At 55.7% G+C, this 22,747-nt stretch overlaps 1 protein-coding gene across 2 annotated transcripts in view; it reads right to left on the bottom strand.

Moving 5' to 3' along the window:
* Positions 1-22,747, bottom strand: part of PCSK6 (proprotein convertase subtilisin/kexin type 6) — a gene marked incomplete at its 5' end in the record, with an annotated part of 68,928 nt that overhangs the window by 32,048 nt on the left and 14,133 nt on the right. For both annotated transcript variants that reach the window (XM_080651774.1, XM_080651775.1), the window contains 6 exons: positions 3,557-3,729; positions 7,282-7,370; positions 11,125-11,201; positions 13,643-13,786; positions 15,447-15,557; positions 19,929-20,033. In XM_080651774.1, the coding sequence (XP_080507900.1) occupies positions 3,557-3,729; positions 7,282-7,370; positions 11,125-11,201; positions 13,643-13,786; positions 15,447-15,557; positions 19,929-20,033 (699 nt within the window). The remainder of the gene's footprint in view (positions 1-3,556; positions 3,730-7,281; positions 7,371-11,124; positions 11,202-13,642; positions 13,787-15,446; positions 15,558-19,928; positions 20,034-22,747) is intronic.

The following is a 22,747-nucleotide window of genomic DNA, read 5'->3' as shown; positions in this document are numbered from 1 at the left end:
GCAGGCCGACGCTCTATCCACTGAGCCACACCGGTGAGGGCTAGAGCCCGTTTTTAAGGACGAGCCCATGAAAGTGAGTCTTTGAGAGACGGCGGCAGGTCCAGGTGGGCTCCTGGTCTACCTCACACCCACACGGACTGATGATTTGGGACCAAAAAACCGAGGGCTCGTGCCAGCCACGGGCAGCGGCTAAAGAGCAGCTTACCCGAGACCCCGTCGGTGCCAGGGGGCGGGCCTGCGGGTGGGCACGGCCAGCCCCGTCTCCGCAGGAAACTGGACCCACGGGGCCGGTAGCTCCGGCGTCCTTGCCAAAGACCCTGCTTTCCAAACACGAGGCAGGAAATGGATACTTACTGGTGGGCCCCAGGACGGGCCAATTTAGAGAGAAAACTGTCAACGCGATCCTGCAATCCGCCCGGGGCCCGCCGGGGCTCAGTGACTGAGCGTCCACCTATGAACCGGGACGTCAGGGTTCGATTCCCCGTCGGGGCCCGTGCCAGGGCTGCAGGCTCCATCCCCAGGAGGGGACGTGCAGGAGGCAGACGAATGATGGTTTTTCTCTCCTCCTGGATGTTTCTCTCTCTCTCTCTCTCTCCCTTCCTCTCCGGAATCAATAAAAACATATTTTTTAAAAAAACTTTTTATGATTAAAAAAATAAATAAATTCTCTAAGTTGGCACTGTTTCCCATGAAATTCGCGGGACGTGCCACTCCCGAGGACGAGCTACAATGAGGAGGAAGGTGACTATCGGAGGTTTCACGGGGTCCACGGGCCAAGGGTAGCGGGACAATCTGGCACAAAAACAGGGTTCGTGCCGAAACCGGTGTGGCTCAGTGGATAGAGCGTCGGCCTGCAGACTGAAAGGTCCCGGGTTCGATTCCGGTCAAGGGCATGTACCTTGGTTGCAGGCACATAACCAGTAGGGAGTGTGCAGAAGGCAGCTGATCGATGTTTCTCTCTCATCGATGTTTCTAGCTCTCTATCCCTCTCCCTTCCTCTCTGTAAGAAATCAATAAAATATATTAAAAAAAAAAACAAAAAAAAAACAGGGTTCGTTTTCTATTCAGTTCCAAACAACAAAACCCCTTGTGTGTTTCCAGGGCCCGGGGATCAAACCCGCAACCGAGGTAACATGCCCAGGACCGGGCATCGAACCCGGGACCCTTTCGGTGCGCGGGGCCGGCGCTCTAACCACTCAGCCACCGCAGCCCGGGCCTGAGATCGCAGATCATTAGGCATCGCCTCCTAGAGACGACAGAGGGGCGGCATCAACACCATCCCCAGCAATGACTCCCCCGGGGGGGCAACGCCAGCTCCAATTTACGGCTTAACATTAGCTCGGTTTTTTGGGGAGGTGCCGCCTGTCACCAAGAGTGGGCGCCGGGTGATGGAGAGGGTGGCGGGAGCGGAGTCCCGGGAAGATGAGACGAGTTTATGGCCCTTGAGGGCAGCAGCAGGTGCGGTCACGCCGGGGTGTTCCGGCATCGCCGAGCTCGGCCCGCACCAGGTCGGGGGGGTGAAGGACTCGGGGAGCGGGGGGAGGAGGTCTGAGATCAGGAAGGAGGGGCTCAGGGTTGGGGACATTCTAAGAGATAAATACTCCACCCCCAACACACAAGGAAATGAATAGCGCCCCGGCCGGCGTGGCTCAGGGGTTGAGCGTCATTGACCCATGAACCAAGAGGTCACGGTTCTATTCCGGGTCAAGGGCACATGCCCGGGTTGCGGGCTCCATCCCCAGTAGGGGGCGTGCAGGAGGCCGCCGATCCATGATTCTCTCTCTCTCATCATTGGTGTTTCTTTGAACAAAGGAACCTGTAGGGAGTGGGCCTAAGCCGTCAGTCAGACATCCCCCGAGGGTTTGCGGACTGCGTGAGGGTGCAGGCTGGGCTGAGGGACCCCCCTCCCCCGAATGCATGAATTTCGTGCACCGGGCCTCTAGTGTATATATATCTATTGATTCATTTCAGAGAGAAAGAAAGAGAGAGAGAAACATCCATGATGAGAGAATCACGGATCGGCTGCCTCCTGCACGCCCCCGACTGGGGATCGAGCCTGCAACCCGGGCACGTGCCCTTGATTCTCTCTCATCATGGATGTTTCTCTCTCCCTCTCCCTTCCTCTCTCTGAAATCAATAAAAATATATTTTAAAATGAATGAATGAATAAGTAAATGAATCAAAGGGCCTGCCCCCTGGCCCCCACCCCTGGCCCCTCTCTCTTCTCGCCAACAGGACAAGTCGGAGGCATCACGCTGCCTGGAATGCCTGGGTTTCCTGCCTGAACCCCTGCCAGCATCACTGGGCCAGGGACTTGCTGGGCCACCCAGGGCCACCGGACGCTGACCACAGCCCCACGTCGGCTCCAAGAAGCTGTCCTCGCCCTGCAACCCGCCTCGCCACCCTGCTTGTTATAGCTGGGTCAGCGCCAGTCCTCCCTTCCCGCCCCCCCTCACCCCGCCCGCCTTTCTGACTCACATGGACGCAGAGCGACGGGGATGGACCTCCCGGGAGGAGCCTGCAGCTGCAGCGTCCTCTACGTCCCCCGAGCCGGTCACTGGAGGCCCAGCACCCAGAGGTTTGCTCTGTTTAGCCCCTGGAGAGGTGCCACCCCCCAAATTCTACACGTCTCACGCTGCCTGCTGGCAGAGAGGGGGAGCAAGCAAGACCAGGATTTGCTGCCCGGCTGGCGTGGCTCAGGGGTGGAGTGTCCACCTAGGAACCAGGAGGTCAGGGTTCTATTCCTGGTCAGGGCACATGCCCGGGTGGCGGGCTCCATCCCCAGCAGGGGGCATGCAGGAGGCAGCCGATCCATGATTCTCTCTCTCATCATTGGTGTTTCTTTGAACAAAATAGCCTGTAGGGAGTGGGTCTAAGCCGTCAGTCAGACATCCCCCGAGGGTTTGCGGACTGTGTGAGGGTGCAGGCTGGGCTGAGGGACCCCCCGTTGAGTGCATGAATTTCGTGCACCAGGCCTCTAGTGTATACACTGAGTGGCCAGATGATGATGACCTCTGAACGCATAATCATCTGGCCACTCAGTGTATATCCTATATAAAAAAAGGCTAATATGCAAACTGTCTCCTTGACCAGAAGTTCGACCAACAGGCAGGCCGGCCAACTGCCCTGTCCCCTCCCGCTGGCCAGGCTGGCCGGACCCCACCCATGCACGAATTCATGCACCAGGCCTCTAACATATATATATACACACACACACACACACACACACTGAGTGACCAGATTATTAAGCGATCAGAGCGCATAATCATCTGGCCACTCAGTGTATATATTTATTGATTGATTTCAGAGAGGAAGAGAGAGAGAGAGAGAAACATCAATGATGAGAATCACTGATTGGCTGCCTCCTGCAAGCCCCCTGCTGGGGATTGAGCCCACAATCCGGGCATGTGCCCTTGACCAGGAATCAAACCCGGGACCCTTTGGTCCGCAGGCCGATGCTCTATCCACTGAGCCAAATCGGCCACAGGGCTGAATCCCTTTTTGGGCGATCCCCGTGCCCCCCGAGAGCGTCCCGGCGGCCCTGGGTTACTCACACCTTTTTAATGCCGTACTCGAAGGCCTGCTTGGCCAGCCGGCCAGGCCCGTCGACCGTCTTCCCATCATCGTCCGGCCCCCAGCTCGCGCTGTAGATGTCGATGTAGTTGGGCCGGACGCCCAGAGACTTGGCCTCCACCACGTCCGTCACGTCCCCGTCCAGCATGCGGATGCCTGGAACCACAGAGGGCTGGGTGCGCGTGCGTCCCCGCTGGGGGAGCCCCCAACAGCTGGGGAGCTTGTCCACCATCATTTTGGTTTTCTGCGTTTGTTTTTTTTAAATATATCCTTATTGCTTTCAGAGCGGAAGGGAGAGGGAGACAGACAGAAACATCAAGGATGAGAGAGAATCATGGATCTGCTGCCTCCTGCACACCCGCTACTGGGGATCGAGCCCACAACCCGGGCATGTGCCCTGACCGGGAATCGAACCGTGACCTCCTGGTTCCTAGGTCCATGCTCCACCGAGCCACGCCGGCTGGGCAGGAATGCCTATTATTATTTGTTTTAAACATATTTTTGTTGATTTCAGAGAGGGATAGAGAGAGAGAAACATCAATGATGAGAATCCGTGATTGGCTGCCCCCCCACCCTGAGGGGGATCGAGCCCGCAACCCGAGCACGTGCCCCCAGCCGGAATCGAACCTGGGACCCTCTGGTCCGCAGGCCGGCGCTCTATCCACTGAGCAACACCGGCCAGGGCGGGAAGGACTATTTTTTTTTTTTAAATATATTTTATTGATTTTTCACAGAGGGGAAGGGAGAGGGACAGAGAATCAGAAACACTGATGAGAGAGAAACATCGATCAGCTGCCTTCTGCACACTCCCTACCGGGGATGTGCCCGCAACCAAGGCACATGCCCTTGACCGGAATCGAACCCGGGACCTTTCAGTCCGCAGGCCGACGCTCTATCCACTGAGCCACACCGGCCAGGGCGGGAAGGACTATTTTTGAACAGGGAGAACGAGATGCCAGGTGACAGTCCAGAGCACTTAAAAGCGCCAGACCAGACCGATATCCCGACACCCCCCCGCCAATGCCTTCATGGGGGGGGGGTGGATGGGGGAAAGGGTGAGTGATGGACGAGAAAGCAAGCCTGAGGTATTTAGGGCTTCATGAACCATCTCATTTCCGCCACGCTGCCAGGTCACCCGCGAAGGAAAGGTAAATATTTCCCGTGCAAACCCGCTGTTCCAAGATTAGCAGGAAATGCCGAATGGGGAGGAACCCGGGAGAGAGAGGCCCGTTGACCCGAAAGGACCAGGTACAAGAATAATCTGGGCGAAGGACTTGGGCCACGGCACCTTTTCCTGTCTATATTCGGATGCCTTGACGTCCTGGGGCCTGGCTGAGTTTGGAGGGACTGGCACCCCCCTCGCCCTGCACTCCCCAACCCCCCTCCAATCGGCCAATTCCTAGACACCTCCCCTGCCCACGTGGGTTCCTTTCGAGGCCACGCCCAACCCCTTGCTTTATGGGCTCCTACACTCACACTCACCGGGCACTCTCCCTCTGTCCTAGTCCCTATCACCCCGGGGCCAGGCACGAGACCATGAGGAGACCACGAGGGCCAGCCCCCTGGCCCCGACACCCAGAGCCTGTCGGGGAAAGTATTCCAACTGGCCCACCCTAAACCTGCAGAACCTGCTTGGCCTGTTCCTTCCGGCAGAAACCACAGCAAGACTTCAGGCCCAGGAGTCCTGTCCCCCCACCTCCCTCCCACAACCCTCCCTCACCCCTGCTCCCTCTGCCTCCTGCCTGACCCTGTGTTTCCCCGTGTGTGTGTGTGTGTGTGTGTGTGTGTGTGTGTGTGTGCGCGCGCGCTCGCATGTGTGCGGTGTGGCCCCGCCTGAAGAACTCCCGGTAACAAACTGTGCAACGCCCTTGTTTTCTGATCTGCTGATCTTATCATTCCTAAATGAACGATAAGGAAAACTGTATTTCAAACAGGTCACTCCTGTCCTAGCCTGTTTAGCTCAGTGGGTAGAGCGTTGGCCTACAGACGGAAGGGTCCTGGGTTCGATTCCGGTCAGGGGCACATACCTCAGTTGCAGGTTTGATCCCTAGCCCTGGTCCACACCCAGGTGGGAGGCAACCAATCAATGTCTCTCTCTCTCTCTCACATTGATGTCTCTCTCTCTCTCTGTCTCTCCCTCTCCTTTCCACTCTCTAAAAATCGATGGAAAAATATCCTCGGGTGAGGATGAACAAACAAATAAATAAAATAATAATGATCTATATATAGCCCTGACCGGTGTGGCTCAGGGGATAGAGCATCGGCCTGCGGACTGAAGGGTCCCGGGTTCGATTCCGGTCGAGGGCACGTACCTTGGTTGCGGGCACATCCCCAGTGGGGGGTGTGCAGGAGGCAGCTGATCGATATTTCTCTCTCGTTGATATTTCTCTCTATCCCTCTCCCTTCCTCTCTGTAAAAAAAAAATCAATAAAATATATTTAAAAAAATGATGATCTATATATATAAAACCCTAAAATGCAAATAGACCAAACAGCAGAACAACCGAACAACTAGTCGCTATGACGTGCGCTGACCACCGGGGGGCGTGTGAGGAACATGGCAGGCATCGGCCGCGGCGGGATGGTGGAGCAGGTGAGCGGGGCTGCCAGACCAAGGCGGGGCACCGGTCGCTGTCAATGGGGCGAGCCCTCTGGTGGTTACTGAAAAGTCTTTGCTGCCACGCACCACCGGCACCAGCCTGGATTGCGTGAGGCTGTCAGTGGGTGTGAGCCGCAGCTGCCAGCCCCGATCGCCCCTGAGGGCTTCTCCACCTCCCCCTGCTCCTGAGGGGCGATCGGGGCAGCAGCCACTGCTCGCAGCCGCTGACAGCCAGGGGACCGGGGCCTGTGGCAGGAGGGGCCGGGCGGGGCACAAAGGAGGGGCCGAGAACCCGTCCCTGTGCCCACCGCCATCCCGCGGCCCACGGTTCCTTTCCAGGGGCACGAATTCGTGCACTCGGCCCCTAGTAATAATAATAATAATAATAATAATAATAATAATAATAATAATAATGAAACAGTTCACGCCTCGGCTGGCAGCAGTGGCTCAGTAGTTAAGCTTCAACCTGGGAACAAGGAGACTGTGCTTCGATTCATGGTCGGCTTGCACTGCGGCTCGATCCCCAGGAGGGGGCGTGCAGGAGGCAGCCGATCCACCATGATTCTCTCTCATCATGGATGTTTCTATCTCTCCCTCCCTCTTCCTTCCTCTCTGAAATAAATCAAAAAAAAAAAAATATATATATATATAAAATAAAATTTAAGCCCTAACCGGCTTGGCTCAGTGGATAGAGCGTCGGCCTGCGGACTGAAGGGTCCCAGGTTCGATTCCGGTCAGGAGCGTGTGCCTTGGTTGCGGGCACATCCCCAGTGGGAGGTGTGCAGGAGGCAGCTGACCGATGTTTCTAACTCTCTATCCCTCTCTCTTCCTCTCTGTAGAAAATCAATAAAATATATTTAAAAAATAAAAAATAAAATAAAATGTAAAAAAGGCGCCTTTCTGATGAAAGCCATGATAACTTTCCAGGCAAAACCCTGCCTCCGGCCCCCGTGGCTGTCTAGGGCTGCCCAAGGGTTCAGGCCCTGGGGTCTGACACAGCCAGCCGAGGCCAACAGAGGTGAAGCTGCCGAGACCCCACTCCCCCCCATAATGGGACGCCCTGGTCCCCTGCCCGGCCGGAAGCTCCCAGCCCCGCACCCCGGGCCTTACCTCCGATTTTCGCGTTGTATGCGATGCCCACGATGCAGTACGAATTGTTGGCAGAGGCAGCCACTTCGCCCGCGCAGCGCGTGCCGTGCCTGAAAAAAAAAAAAAAAAAAAAGGTGAGACGCAGTGAGGACGCGGCCCAGCCAATGTGGGGGGAATTGGGTGCCTTGCTCGGGCCTGGTGCAGAGAGGGGCCGCCATCCCCACGTCCGGGAATGACACGGAAGCTTGTTTCCCCGCATCTCCCGACCTCACGAGCCCGGGAGGGAGGTCACACCAGCCCTGGCACAGCCCCGGGCGCCCTGTCCTTCTGCAGCTGCAGGCGAGGAGGCCTGCCCGTGACCTTGGAAATGGCTTAGGGGTCGTATCTTCCTTTATCCCACATCGGAGAGGGCTGCTGATCCCCGGGCCCCCGCTCCCACGCTCCCAAACTCTGCATTCCTCTGACTAACACCACAGTGCTTGGCCCCAAGAGGATGGAAGGAAGAACAAAGTGAGGACATATGACCCTGGCCGGGGGGGCTGAGTGGTTAAGCATCTACCTAGAAACCAGGAGGCCACAGTGGCCAGGGCACTTGCCCGGGTTGTCGGCTCCATCCCTAGGAGAGGGGTGTGCAGGAGGCAGCCGACCCATGATTCTCTCTCTTCACTGATGTTTCTCTCTCTCCTTCTTCTTCCTTCCTCTCCAAATCAATACTATATAATAAAGAGGTAATATGCAAATTGACCATCATGCCCTCACAAGATGGCTGCCTGTGACCAGGCCAGCAGGGGGGTTAGTGAGGGACGACCCAACGACTGAACAAGCAGGCTGCATGGGGCAACCAGGGCAGCAGGGGGGTTAGTGAGGGACGACCCAACGACTGAACAGCAGGCTGTGTGGGGTGACCAGGCCAGCGGGGGGGGGGGGGGGGGGGCATTAGGGGCAACCAGGCCACCAGGGGGGTTGCAGTTGGGGGCGCCCAGGCCGGCAGGGGGGGCAGTTGGGGGTGATTAGGCTGGCAGGGGGGGCAGTGAGGGGTGACTAGGCCAGCAAGGGGGGGGGGAGACAGTTGGGGGAGACCAGGGCAGCGGGGTGAGGGGGCAGTTAGGAGTGACCAGGCCGGCAGGGAGGGGGCAGTTGGGGGTAACCAGGCGAGCAGGAGGGGCAGTTGGGGGCGACCAGGCCGGCAGGGGGGCCGGCAGTGAGGGGCGATCAGACAGGCAGGCAGGTGAGCGATTAGGAACCAGCGGTCCAGGATTGTGAGAGGGATGTCCGACTGCCGGTTTATGCCCGATCCCCGGCATCGGGCCTTAAACCGGCAGTCAGACATCCCCCGAGGAGTCCCGGATTGGAGAGGGTGCAGGCTGGGCTGAGGGACATCCCCCCGCTGCCCCCATGCATGAATTTCGTGCACCAGGCCTCTAGTAAAAATATATTTAAGAAAAATAAAAGAATACTATGGACCTAGACGGTTTGGCTCAGTAGACAAAGCATCAGCCTGAAGGACTGCAGGCTTGATCCCTGACCCTGGTCCGGGCAAGAGATAACCAATCGATGTCTCTCTCTCTCTCTCTCTCTCTCTCTCTCTCCCCCTCCTTTCCTCCCTCTTTTCCACTCTCTCTAAAAATCAATGAAAAAATATCCTTGGGTGAGAATTAACCAAAAAAAAAAAAAAAATGTTTTTTAAATGAGGACTTACGTCTCGTGCCTGGTGGATGTACCTGCCACCCCCACCCCCACGCTCACCCCACACAGCCCTCCTGCCATTCCCACGCGACTGAAGCAGGAGCCGAAGGAAAACACTCCCCGTGGTGTGCCCCACCCCAGCGGAGGAACCAGGAAGAAATCGCCAGAAAAACAAACCGCTTACCCCCCTCCCTCCCCCCGCCCCCCCCCCTCCTCCCCGCAATGACCCCATCAGCCACTGTGCTGGTCGCTCAATTCCTCCTGCGAGAACAGCGCCTCTTTGAGAAACGTCCCCCGGGGACGAGAATCAGGGATGTCCGTGTAAAACCGCCTTTAAAAATAGCCGGGGCCTGCGCGCGCCCTGGACCCAAATCCTCCGTCCTCCGCCCCACGCTCGGCTGCTCACGGGGTCACGCAGCTCAGGGTCTGGGCACCCCGGATTAACCCTGCCCGGCAAAGGTCACGACGTGGTGGTGTCTGGGTCATGCCTCTCTGCCCCGTGGATGTGAGGCTGGGAATTGAGGTGCCCTGCACGCCAGGCGGGCTCCCTGCTGAGCGGGAAGGGCACCTTGGGATGTGAGGCAGGGACAGCGGTTCCCCCCCGGGGCCGGGCCTCTGCGGGTACCCGGAGCTGCCAAACCTCCCTGCTCAGTGCCATGTGGGCACCGGCCTCGGCCCCTCGGAATCGAATCAACCGCAAAGGGAAATGGGACGTGGGTAGGACGCATCTTGGCCAACGTCCGTCGGGTCAACAGTGGGGAAGAGAGAAAGGGCTTTTGTTCTTCTCCTGTAAATATTTTTGGAAGAATGCAAAATGCTCGGGCACGGGACACCCTGACAGAGAGAGGACGAGGAGGACGAAGCCGGGAGCAGGTTTCAGCCACTGGACTCCGACCCCGGGCGGCCATGGACAGCACCCAAGTCACCTGGCGCTTCCTGATGCCACCCGCTTCATCCGCAAAGAGATGGTGACAACCTTGTTGTGTGTGTGTTTTCTTTTAATATATATATTTTTTAACATATTTTATTCATTTTTTACAGAGAGGAAGGGAGAAGGAGAGAGGGTTAGAAACATCGATGAGAGAGAAACATAAATCAGCTGCCTCCTGCACACCCCCTACTGGGGATGTGCCCGCAACCAAGGTACATGCCCTTGACCGGAATCGAACCCGGGACCTTTTAGTCTCCAGGCCGACGCTCTATCCACTGAGCCAAACTGGTTAGGGCTAAATATATTTCTTTCTTTTTTTTTTTAAATATATTTTATTGATTTTTTTACCGAGAGGAAGGGAGAGGGATAGAGAGCTAGAAACATCGATGAGAGAGAAACATCAATCAGCTGCCTCTTGCACACTCCCTACTGGGGATGTGCCCACAACCAAGGTACATGCCCTTGACCGGAATCGAACCTGGGACCCTTGAGTCCGCAGGCCGATGCTCTATCCACTGAGCCAAACCGGTTAGGGCTAAATATATTTCTTATTGATTTCAGAGAGGAAGGGAGAGGGAGAGAGAGAGAGAAACACCAATGGTGAGAGACTCATGGATCGGCTGCCTCCTGCACGCCCCACACTGGGGATTTAGCCCGAAATCCGGGCATATTCCCTTGACCGGAATCGAACCTGGGACCCTTCAGTCCACAGGCCGACGCTCTATCCACTGAGCCAAACCAGTTAGGGCTAAATATATTTCTTATTGATTTCAGAGAGGAAGGGAGAGGAAGAGAGAGAGAGAGAGAGAAACATCCGTGATGAGAGAGACTCATGGATCGGCTGCCTCCTGCACGCCCCACACTGGGGATTTAGCCCGAAATCCGGGCATATTCCCTTGACCGGAATCGAACCCGGGACCCTTCAGTCCACAGGTCGATGCTCTATCCACTGAGTCAAACTGGTCAGGGCTAAATATATTTCTTATTGATTTCAGAGAGGAAGGGAGAGGGAGAGAGAGAGAGAGAGAAAAACATCCATGATGAGAGAGACTCATGGATCGGCTGCCTCCTGCACGCCCCCTCCTGGGGATCGAGCCTGGAACTCAGACATGTGCCCTGACCGGGAATCGAACCCTGACCTCCTGGTTCCTAGGTTGATGCTCTAGCACTGAGCCACACCGGCTGAGCCCTTCTAGGGCCCATTTCAAGGGACGGGGACGGCAGGAATGAGGGACCGAGAGACGTACTTGTTTTCGTTGCTGGCATCGTAGCGTGGCGATGGGTCATAGTCATTTCCATTGACGTCGTAACTTGCGTAGGAATCCTACAGAATTAAATCTTAGTGAGCGAAGAGGTGTGGCACAGATATAGCAACCCTGCCCCAGTTATTATTGCACTTCCACTGGAAAACAGAGGAAAAAACGTACTGGGTACTCCGTCCCTCCGTCACCTTATCTATGTTTCCTTTCTTTTTTTTTTTTAATTGAATTAATCGGGGTGACACCCTATATAATGAAGAGGTAATATGCAAATTAACCCTCATGCCCTCACAAGATGGCGGCCTATGACCAGGACGGCAGGGGGGTTAGTGAGGGGTGGCCAGGCCAGCAGGGGGGGCAGTTAAGGGCAATCAGGCCGGCACGCAGAGGCAGTAAGGGGTGACCAGGCAGGCAGGCAGGTGAGCGATTAGGAGCCAGTGGTCCAGGATTGTGAGAGGGATGTCCGACTGCCGGTTTAGGCCTAAACCGGCAGTCAGACATCCCCCGAGGGGTCCCAGATTGGAGAGCGGGCAGGCTGGGCTGAGGGGACCCCCCATGCACAAATTTTGTGCACCGGACCTCTAGTCTATCTACACTAATAAAAGAGAAACATGCAAATTAACCATCACTCCGCTACACCCACTAGCCATGCCCACCAGCCAATCAGGAGCAGCGAGTATGCAAATTAATCCAACCAAGATGGTGGCCGGCCATGGAGCGAGCAGGAGGCTTGGGTTTCCCCGGCGATGGAGGAAGTCAAGCTTTCTGCCCACTCTGGCCAGCCCTGGCCTCTACTCAAGGCTACAAAGTTTCAATTGTAGAAGATAAATAAATCCCAGATCCCAGGGCCTCCACTTGGGTCGCCAGGGGGCATGGCCAGCCTGCAAACCACCACAGGCCCCTCGCCCAGGCCGCCCCACGCCCCAAGGGAACCCTCACCCTGATCCAGGACACCCTTCAGGGCGAACCAGCCGGCCCCCACCCGTGCACCAGGCCTCTATCCTATCTAATAAAAGAGTAATATGCAGATTGACCATCACTCCAACACACAAGATGGCTGCCCCCATGTGGACACAAGATGGCCACCACAAGATGGCCAGCAGGGGAGGGCAGTTAGGGGTGACCAGGCCGGCAGAGGAGGGAAGTTGGGGGCGACCAGGCCTGCAGGGGAGGGCAGTTGGGGGGGACCAGGCCTGCAGGGGAGGGCAGTTGGGGGTGACCAGGCCTGCAGGGGAGGGCAGTTAGGGGTGACCAGGCCTGCAGGGGAGGGCAGTTAGGGGCAAACAGGCTGGCAGGGGAGCAGTTAGGCATCAATCAGGCTGGCAGGGGAGTGGTTAGGGGGTGATCAGGCTGGCAGGCAGAAGTGGTTAGGGGCAATCAGGAAGGCAGGCAGGCGAGCAGATGGGAGCCAGCAGTCCTGGATTGTGAGAGGGATGTCCGACTGCCTGTTTAGGCCCGATGCTACCGGGGTCCCAGATTGGAGAGGGTGCAGGCTGGCCTGAGGGACACACACCCCCGTGCATGAATTTTGTGCACCGGGCCTCTAGTGTAATAAAAGCCTAAGTGACCGTTAGGGCAGAACAACCAGAACGACCAGTCGCTATGATGTGCACTGACCACCAGGGGGCAGACGCTCCATGCAGGAGTATCTGCCTCTTGGTGGTCAGTGTGCTCCCACAGCAGAGCGCCGCTCAGCCAGAAGCCAGGCTCACGGCTGGCGAGTGCAGCGGCGGTGGCAGGAGCCTCTCTCGCCTCTGCTGCAGGCGGGCGGTAAGGAGCGAGGGGTCCCGGACTGTGAGAGAGATGTCTGACTGCCGGCTTAGGCCTGGGGGATTGGACCTAAGCCAGCAGTCCGACATCTCCCGAGGGGTCCTGGACTGTGAGAGGAATTTCGTGCACCAGGCCTCTAGTTGGTCAATAAAATTACATAGGTTTCAGATGTACAAATCTGTAACGCATCATCTTTATTTAGGGTTTCCAAAAAAAAAAAAAAAATGTATACACGTACTTTGAGTAACGATAAAGGCAGTGTTTACGAAAATACATTGCACTTTCAAAATTGAGCTATCAGTCCTGGCCGGCGTGGCCCAGTGGTTGAGCATCAACCTATGAACCAGGAGGTCAAAGTTCGATTCCCAGTCAGGGCACATGCCCAGGTTGCAGGCTCGACCCCAGTAGGGGGCACACAGTAGGCAGCCGATCCATGATTCTCTCTCATCACGGATGTCTCTCTCTCTCTCTCTCTCTCTCTCTCTCTCTCTCTTCCTCTCCCTTCCTCTATGAAATCAATAAATATATTTTTTAAAAGTAAAATAGAAATAAAAAAATACGCTGTCAGCAACAGACTTTAAAAATGAAAAATAAAAAAAAATTAAAAAAGAAACTGATACCATGACAGTATTTATCGGGGGGAAAGTCCGTGGATAAGGGGGCCTGGGCAGTTCCCACTCAGGGGTCACCTGTGCTGATTTAACGACGCGCACGTACACCCCAAGGCTTGACTCACGTAATTGGGGGCCAGGTCCGGGTGGTTCCTCTCGATGCCGTCATCCAAGATGGTGACCACCACGTTCTTCCCCGTGTAGCCTCTCTTCCACGCCGCCTGCACGTTCATTTCCGAGCGGCAGCGGCCGTGCTTGTCCCCGCAGTGCTGTGCAGAGAGACACACGGACAGTCCCGACCCAGGACGGACACAAAGCCAGACCCAGCACCGGCACCCCACGCAGATCAGAGGGAATGCTCTCTGGCGCCCCCTAGAGTCAGGCCTGAGGAAGCCCTCTCCGGGGCCTCCTAGAGCAGCCGTGGGCAAACTACGGCCCGCGGAGCCGAAAGAGCGGAGGGTTCTCTTGCTCTCCCCTCCGCTCCTTTACTTTGAATTTATATTAGTTCACACAAACTCCATCCATGCTTTTGTTCCGGCCCTCCGGTCCAGCTTAAGAACCCACTGTGGCCCTCGAGTCAAAAAGTTTGCCCACCCCTGGCCTAGACGCTCTTTTCCTCAATTTTCAGAAAAGCAAGTGTGGGGGCTCCACCTGTCTTTTTTGTTGTTGTTGTTGTTAATCCTTACCTGAGGATATTTTTCCATTGATTTTTAGAGTGGAAGGGAAGGAGAGAGAGAGAGAGAGAAACATCGATGTGAGAGAGACACATCGGTTGGTTGCCTCCTGCACACACCCTGACCAGAACCAGGGAACCTGCAACCAAGATATATGAGCCCTTGACCAGAACTGAACCTGGAACCCTGCCGATGCTCTACCCACTGAGCCAGACTGGCTAGGACGCCACGTGCTTTTTCTGTCCCTGGCAACCTACCGTTTTCCTAGGGCAGCGGTCGGCAAACTGCGGCTCGCGAGCCGCGGTCTGTCGCTCTGATGACTAATGAGTTTGCCGACCACTGTCCTAGGGCATTGTCTCTCTTCGGGGCCTCTGTCTGGGGCTCAGCATCTCCACCGAATCAGCCCTGAGGCTGCCATCCAACTGCCTCCGGGCCCAATGAACCTCTCGGGATGTTCCTATCATTTCAAAAAGAATTCATGCCTCGCTGGTTTGGCTCCGTGGACAGAGCGTCAGCCTGTGGACCAAAGGGTCCTGGGTTCGATTCCAGTCAAGGGCACATGCCCGGGTTGTTGCCTTGATCCAAAGTAGGGGGCGTGCAGGAGGCAGCCGATCCATGATTCTCTCTCATCATGGATGTTTCTCTCTCTCCTTTCCTCTACGAAATAAAAATAATCCTATATATTACAAGGGTAATATGCAAATCGACCGAACAACGGAACCACCGGTCGCTATGACGCGCACTGACCACCAGAGGGCAGATGCTCAACGCAGGAGCTGCCCCCCTGGAGGTCAGTACGCTCCCACAGGGGGAGCACGGCTCAGCCAGAAGCCCTGAGCTGGGCTCACGGCTGGTGAGCACAGCGGCGGCAGCGCTAAGGATGTCCAGCCGACAGCTTAGGCCTGTTCCCTGCGGGGAGTGGGCCTAAGCCGTCCGTTGGACATCCCCCGAGGGCTCTCAGACTGTGAAAAGGTTGTAGGCCAGGCTGAGGGACACCCCCACCCCCACCCCCAAGTGCACCAATGTCATGCACTGGGCCTCTCGCACAGCCGTCGCCAACCTTTCGGTCCTCACAGACCACCGGTGGTCCACGAACCGCCAGTCGGCGACCGCTGCTCTAGTACGATAATAATTCACAGAAAAGCTTGGGCCGCCCAGGCCGGCGTGGAAAGAAGCGCTTTCCGCTCGAGAGGAAGGGTGTCCGTTGGGAGTCACTGTGCGGATTCAGCGTTGGGGGAAACGAACGCCCACTCACCAGGTACCACATGTTGGACCAAATGGGGTCGTTGAAGTACAGGGCCTGGGGGTCGCTGCGCACCTGCCTCTTCACCCTCCGTTTGACTTCCTGTTGTTGGAGCCATTTCACCTGTTGGGGGGGAAACACAGTGACGAGATATATATATATATATATATATACATATATATATATATATATATTTACTTATTTATTTATTTATTTATTTAATATATGTGTATGGATTTCAGAGAGGAAGGGAGAGGGAGAGGGAGAGAGAGAAATATCAGTGATGAGAGAGAATCATGGATCGGCTGCCTCCTGCACGTCCCCACCTGGGGATCGAGCCAGCCACCCGGGCATGTGCCCTGCCGGGGAATCGAACCGTGACCTCCTGGTTCCTAGGTCCATGCTCAACCACGGAACCAGTCAGGCCGGGCGCAGTTTTACGATTTATTTTACGTGATCTCCTGATTTTGTACAGCTTCTGCATGGCTGCTACGCGAGGGAGTGTTTCTCATGAATATCTGTGTCCTCTTTGATGTCTTCCATGTTAAGTTCCAAGGAGACATTTTTTTTTAAATATATTTTATTGATTTTTTACAGAGAGGAAGGGAGAGGGATAGAGAGTTAGAAACATCGATGAGAGAGAATCATCCATCAGCTGCCTCCTGCACACCCCCCACTGGGGATGTGCCCGCAACCAAGGCACACGCCCTTGACCGGAATCGAACCCGGGACCCTTCAGTCCGCGGGCCGACGCTCTATCCACTGAGCCACACCGGTGAGGGCCCAAGGAGACATTTTCACGTCAAAGGCACCACCGTTGGAACAATGACAACGTGTCTGCGTACGTGGAGGCTCTGAGATCCTTCCTCTGCCCCCGGCCCAGGACCCGGTTCGTCGACCCCGCGATCAGCCCGGTCACTCTCCGTCTCCCGGCCTGGACTTGCCAGGAACTCCTTGTTCGCTGGCACGTTCCACGGGGCGAGCACACGAAACCGCCCGGGAACGTCCCAGCTGCGGTGCGTGGAAAGACCGGCTCGCAGGTTGCCTTATGACGGGGAGGAACCCGAGCGCCAATGAAACGCTGCGGGCAAAGTCCACTTTTACGGAACAGCACGCCAGCTCCAGTCCTGGAAATCAACATGTGGCAACCACGGAGAAGGAAAGCGCTCCAAGAGCCCTCGCCGGTGTGGCTCAGTGGATAGAGCGTCGGCCCGCGGACTGAAGGGTCCCGGGTTCGATTCCGGTCAAGGGTGTGTATCTGGGTTGCGGGCTCAAGCCCTGGCCCGGGTCGGGACCTGGGTATGGGAGGCAACCAATAGATGTGTCTCTCTCCTATCGATGTGTCTCTCTGTCTCTCCCACCTCCCTTCCACGCTCTCTAAAAACCAATGGAGCCCTGACCGGTGTGGCTCAGTGGATAGCGCGTCGGCCCGTGGACTGAAGGGTCCCGGGTTTGATTCCGGTCAAGGGCATGTACCTTGGTTGCGGGCACATCCCCAGTAGGAGGTGTGCAGGAGGCAGCTGATCGATGTTTCTCTCTCTCATCGATGTTTCTAGCTCTCTATTCCTCTCCCTTCCTCTCTGTAAAAAAATCAATAAAATATATTTTTAAAGAATAAAATAAATAAATAAAAATAAAATAAAAACCAACGGGAAAATATCCTTGAGTGAGGATTCACACACACACACACACACACACACACACACACAAAGGCTCAGTGGAAATGGCTGAAATGAAGGCTTGAGCCCGGCTTGTAGGGCTCAGTGGTTAGAGCATCGACCTAGGAACCAGGAGGTCATGGTTTCATTCCTGGTCGGGGCACATGCCTGGGGTTGTGGGCTCCATCCCCAATAGGGGACGTGCAGGAGGCAGCCGATCCATGATTCTCTCTCATCCTTGATGTTTCTCTCTCTCTTTGCCTCTCCCTTCTTCCCTGAAATCAATAAAAATATATTTAAAATGAAGCCCCGGGCTGGAGGCTCCCATGGCCCCGGAGGAGCCGCCGAATAACATCTTTATCTTTCTATTTCTGTCATCCATCTGGCCGGGAGCCGCAGGGCGGGCCCGGGCTGAGCCAGAATCATCACCCTGAAATGTGAGGGTTGGGAGACACGGGCAGCAACATCGGACCGACCGAACGCCAGCTTGGAAGGGAATCAGAACGAGTAATTTAAGAAAAATGTGGGAGGCCTCACGGCCATTGGCCGGTGCCTCGGTAACATCCACCCTTCTCCAGACGTTTGGCCCAAGGACAAGTTGAAAACAAATGCTTTCAGTTTGCTTCAATGACAGGCTCTGGAAAAAGCCCCAGCGACGGATCCTGGGCCCTCCGAGCAGTCAGCTGTACGCCCAAGGACGGAGCTCAGCAAAACCGCGCTTCGAGCCCGGGGCCGGTGAGCTAAATGGTTAGCGCCCCGGCCCAAGCACTGAAGGGCCCCGGGTTCCATTCCTGCCTCCAGGGCACGTACCTGGGTTGCAAGGTCTGATTCCCGGCCCAGGTCAGGGGTGCGTGCATGAGGCAACCAATTAATGTGTCTCTCTCACATCCATGTTTCTCTCACTTTCTCTCTCTTTCTGCCTCCCTTCCACTCTCTCTAAAAATCAATGAAAAAAATATCCTCCGGTTAGGATTTAAAAAAAAACAAAAAAACAACAACAAAGAAAGAAAGTACTTCAAGCCCAGCTGGTGTGGCTCAGTGGTTGAGCCTCAACCTAGGAACCAGGAGGTCACAGTTGGATTCCGGGTCAGGGCACAGGCCCGGGTTGTGGGCTCGATCCCCAGTGTGGGGCGTGCAGGAGGCAGCCGATCCATGATTCCCTCTCATCATGGATGTTTCTCTCTCTCCCCCGCTTCTCGTTTCCTCTCTCTAAAAATGAATTATGCCCTGACCGGTTTGGCTCAGTGGATAGAGCGTCGGCCTGCAGACGGAAGGGTCCCGGGTTCGATTCCAGTCAAGGGCATGTACCTTGGTTGCGGGCACATCCCCAGTAGGGAGTGTGCAGGAGGCAACTGATCGATGTTTCTAACTCTCTAACCCTCTCCCTATCCTTCTCCCTTCCTCTCTGTAAAAAAATCAATAAAATATATTTTAAAAAAATAAAAAATGAATTTTTTAAAAAAGTACTTCTAGCAAACTGGCCTTTTATATTTTTTATTTATTTTTAAAAATATATTTTATTGCCTTCAGAGAAGAAGGGAGACGGAGAGATAGAAACATCAACGAGGAAAGACAATCATTGATCGGCTGCCTCCTGGTAGGGATGGAGCCAGCAACCCGGGCATGTGCCCTTGACCGGGAATCAAACCTGGGACCCTTCCGTCTGCAGGCCGACGCTCTATCCACTGAGTCACACCGGCTAGCGCCAAGGCCTTTTTAACTTTATGTTTTACCATTTTGGCAAAAACAAGGGAAAGTAATTAAGAGTGTAAGGAGGACCGGTGACGAAGGCTGTCTGAACTCTTCCTCCTCCTCTTACGTGAACAAAAGGACGTACGATCAGTACTTCTGGGAGGTGGGGGGTGGGGGGGGTGCGCTGAAAATTCCATCCCTTTTCGAGGCATTTGATACACACAATCGGGACTGCAGCTCATCAAGATGCGATGCTGCCTGCGTTCGACCGACCTTGACCCTCAGCTCCGTAACATTCATTTCCAGTTCGGTCATTCCCGCACGCTGGCGACGTGGCATCCCCCAAGCCCCTCAATAATATTCAATCGTCTTTTCCTTTTCATGACCCTATGAACCACACAGCTCTCCAAATGAGAAGCGGTTGCAAAAAAAAAAGCTCGGCGACGCTGGCCGGTGTGGCTCAGTGGATAGAGCGTCAACCTAGGAACCAGGAGGTCACGGTTCGATTCCCGGTCAGGGCACATGTCCAGGTTGTGGGCTCCATCCCCAGTGTGGGGCGTGCAGGAGGCAGCTGATCCGTGATTCTCTCTCATCATGGATGTTTCTCCCTCTCTCCCTCTCCCTTCCTCTCTGACATCAATGAGGAGGAGGAGGAGGAGGAGGAGGAGGAGGAGGTGGAGGACGAGAAGGAGAAGGAGAAGGAGAAGGAGAAGGAGAAGAAGAAGAAGGAAGTCCTGTAGAAAAGGGATGTTTTATTGGCAAAAACCTAAGTGCCACAGCCTTTGCCTACGAAATCTTTCCTTACTCTCATCTCCTTCCTTCCAGGACACAATCGGCAATATTTTGCCCTCACACTCAAACTGAATACAGTATTTTACTTTATTTGTTAATATTTTTTATTGATTTCAGAGAGGAAAGGAGAGGGACAGAGAGAGAAACATCCATGATGAGAGAGAACCGGCTGCTTCCTGCATGCCCCACACTGGGGATCGAGCCCGTAATCCGGGCATGATTCTATCCCATCACAGATGTTCCTGTCTCTCTCTCCCTCTCCCTTCCTCTCTGAAACCCATAAAAATATATTTTTTAAAAAAACAGCCAGCGACACCCTAGGAGCCCTCCCTGCCCAGGGAGCGGGCTGTACCTGGGGGTCCATGCGGAGGAAGGTGTGAGGGCCTCGGCTACTCAGGGTGGACCGCTTGAAGGTCTTGCTGTGATAAAAGTGGTAGTAATCTTCCAGGTTTCCGATCTGCAAGGCAAGAAGCAGGACGTCATTCGTGAATACAGTCCTCCAAACCGTTTCAAAAACCCCGCATCCCGCCCGGCCGGCCTGTGTGGCTCAGTGCTTGAGCATCAACCCATGAACCAGGAGATCAGGGTTCGATTCCCGGTCAGGGCACACGCCCGGGTTGCGGGCTCCATCCCCAGCGGGGGGCGTGCAGGAGGCGGCCGATCCAGGATCCTCTCTCATCACCGATGTCTCTCTCTCTCTCCCTCTCTCTGCAATCAATAAAAACATCTTTGAAAAAGCCACGCAAAACCCTGCAGCCCACAACAGCCTTCTGGAACCTTCTCTAAGAAGGTCCCCCTGCTCCCGGAGGAAGCGCCCCCCGGAACCTGCACCCTCGCGCCCTCTCGGCCACGCCCTGGAGACGCGAATGGGTGTCCATTCAGGGGTCAAGCACCCCCGAAGCAGCTGAGTGAGTGTCACGCCAGGTCTACACCAAAACACTCCTCTGTAAACACACCGCGTCCTCCCCGCCCCTCGGGCAAGCGGGCATGTCTAAGGATGCACAGTCACGCCCCGTCCGACCGTCCGTCCGTCCAGGGCTACGCGGGAGCCAAAGAGAGCACACCCGGGTCCCTCCACGCGGGGCCTGGGCAGAGGTCAGCTGAGAACATCGCAACCCCCCAGGGGGTCCCTCCTTTCCGAGGGGGCCTGGGTCCGAGGCCGCCTGGGGAAATGATGGGGCCTTGGGGACAGACGGCCCTGGCACATCAGGCTGCTGCTCTCCGAAGGCCTGTCTTGCTCTTTAACGACCGTCGGAAAGAACCCAGGCGGTGTGGCCGAGCATCGACCTAGGATCCAGGAGGTCACGGTGCGATTCCTGGCCAGGGCACCTGCCCGGGTTGCGGGTTCGATCCCCAGGGAGAGGTGTGCAGGAGGCAGCCAACCCCTGATTCTCTCTCCTCATGGATGCTTCTCTCTCTCTCTCTCTCCCTCTCCCTTCCTCTCTGACATCCATAAAAAAAAATATTCCAACGAGCTAACCCACCAACAAAACTGTGGGACCAAACCAGGAAGGGGCAGGTGCCAAGGCAGGTGAGGGAGCAGCCCGGGCTGGGGTGTTCCGGGGGAGAGCATCTCTCTGGCCAGTGTTTTTCTTCTTCTTTTTTTTTTTTCCTGCAAATACGAGGACAGCCAGCTTCATCGGACCTCCCTGCCCATGCAGGTCAGGCGTGAGGTCGAAGGAATCGATCAGGGAGGGGCCGGCCGGCAGGGGTGGCTGGGAGAGGGGAGAGGGAGGGAGCGATGACTCCTTGGTGACTCCACACCCTTTGGTGTGGTCCATCCAGAGCGGGGCAGCGGGGGCTTGACAGCTGTCCGTGTGAAAAAGAACTCCGGGTGGCCCCTGGCCGGTGTGCCCAGTGGTTAGAGCGCCGGCCCTGGGCACGGAAGGGTCGTGGGTTCGATTCCCAGGCCAGGGCATGGAGGTGGGTGGCAGGTTCGATCCCCGGCCCCCGGTCAGGGTGTGGGTGTGTGTGCGTGAGGCAACCAGTTGATGTGTTTTGTTGTTGTTGTTGTTGTTTTAATATATTTTATTGATTTTTTTACAGAGAGGGAAGGGAGAGGGAGAGAGAGCTAGAAACATCGATGAGAGAGAAACATCGATCAGCTGCCTCCTGCACACCCACTACTGGGGATGTGCCCGCAACCAAGGTCCATGCCCTTGACCGGAATCGAACCCGGGACCCTTCAGTCCACAGGCCGACGCTCTGTCCACGGAGCCACACCGGTGAGGGCCAGTTGATGTGTTTTGATGGATTTCAGAGAGGAAGGGAGAGGGATAGAAACAACCAATGGATGTGCTTCTCTCACATCGGTGTCTCCCCCTCCCTCGCCCCCCCTCCTCCCGGCCCCCTCTGCGGCTCCCTCTTCCCCACCTCCCTGAAGGAAGAAAAAAGACAACGCGGCACTTTTTCCTGGGTCCCAAGGAGCGGAGGAGGAGAGCCCGAACGTATGGATCCTCTTTGATTCGCAGCCAGGGCGCTCCTCGGCGGATTCCACCCCAAATGACATCCGATCGTTCCAAAGGTCCCCCCCGCCCGCTCAGGCCTCCAATGAACGTGACCTCAGACGCAGGTGCAATTCTGTAAGCTCTGGAGTCAGCAAGCTGGGGCGGGGGGGGGGGGGGGCGGCAGGGGGGCAGGGGTCCAGGGGGCGTGGGGCCAAGCACATACTTTGGTCAGGCCACAGGAGTCCCACCCCGACCTCCCTCCCGGGCCAGCCGGGAGCAGCCGATAAGCAGCTGGGAACGGTCCCAATTCAAGGTCTCAGCAATGAATATTCGTTGTATCGTTCCCCGGACCTGCCCTTGGCCCAAACAGATGTTCTTCTTTCGGATGGTTGCTGTTCTTTTTTTTTTTTTTTTTTGCTTTTTATAAACTTTTTTTTCTCTATTTATTCATTTTAGAGAGAGAGAGAGGAAGGGAGAGAGGAAGAGAGAGAGAAACATTGATGGGGTGTCCCACTCATTCATGCACTAATTGGTTCATTCTTTTTTTTTAAATATTTTTATTGTTGTTGTTTTTTTTACAGAGAGGAAGGGAGAGGGATAGAGAGTTAGAAACATCAATGAGAGAGAAACATGGATCAGCTGCCTCCTGCACACCTCCTACTGGGGATGTGCCCGCAACCAAGGTACATGCCCTTGACCGGGATCGAACCTGGGACCCTTCAGT

This window comes from Plecotus auritus (genome assembly GCF_963455305.1).
Source record: "Plecotus auritus genome assembly, chromosome: 15".
Classification (NCBI taxonomy): domain Eukaryota; kingdom Metazoa; phylum Chordata; class Mammalia; order Chiroptera; family Vespertilionidae; genus Plecotus; species Plecotus auritus.
This window is presented reverse-complemented; position numbering and strand designations above follow the sequence as displayed.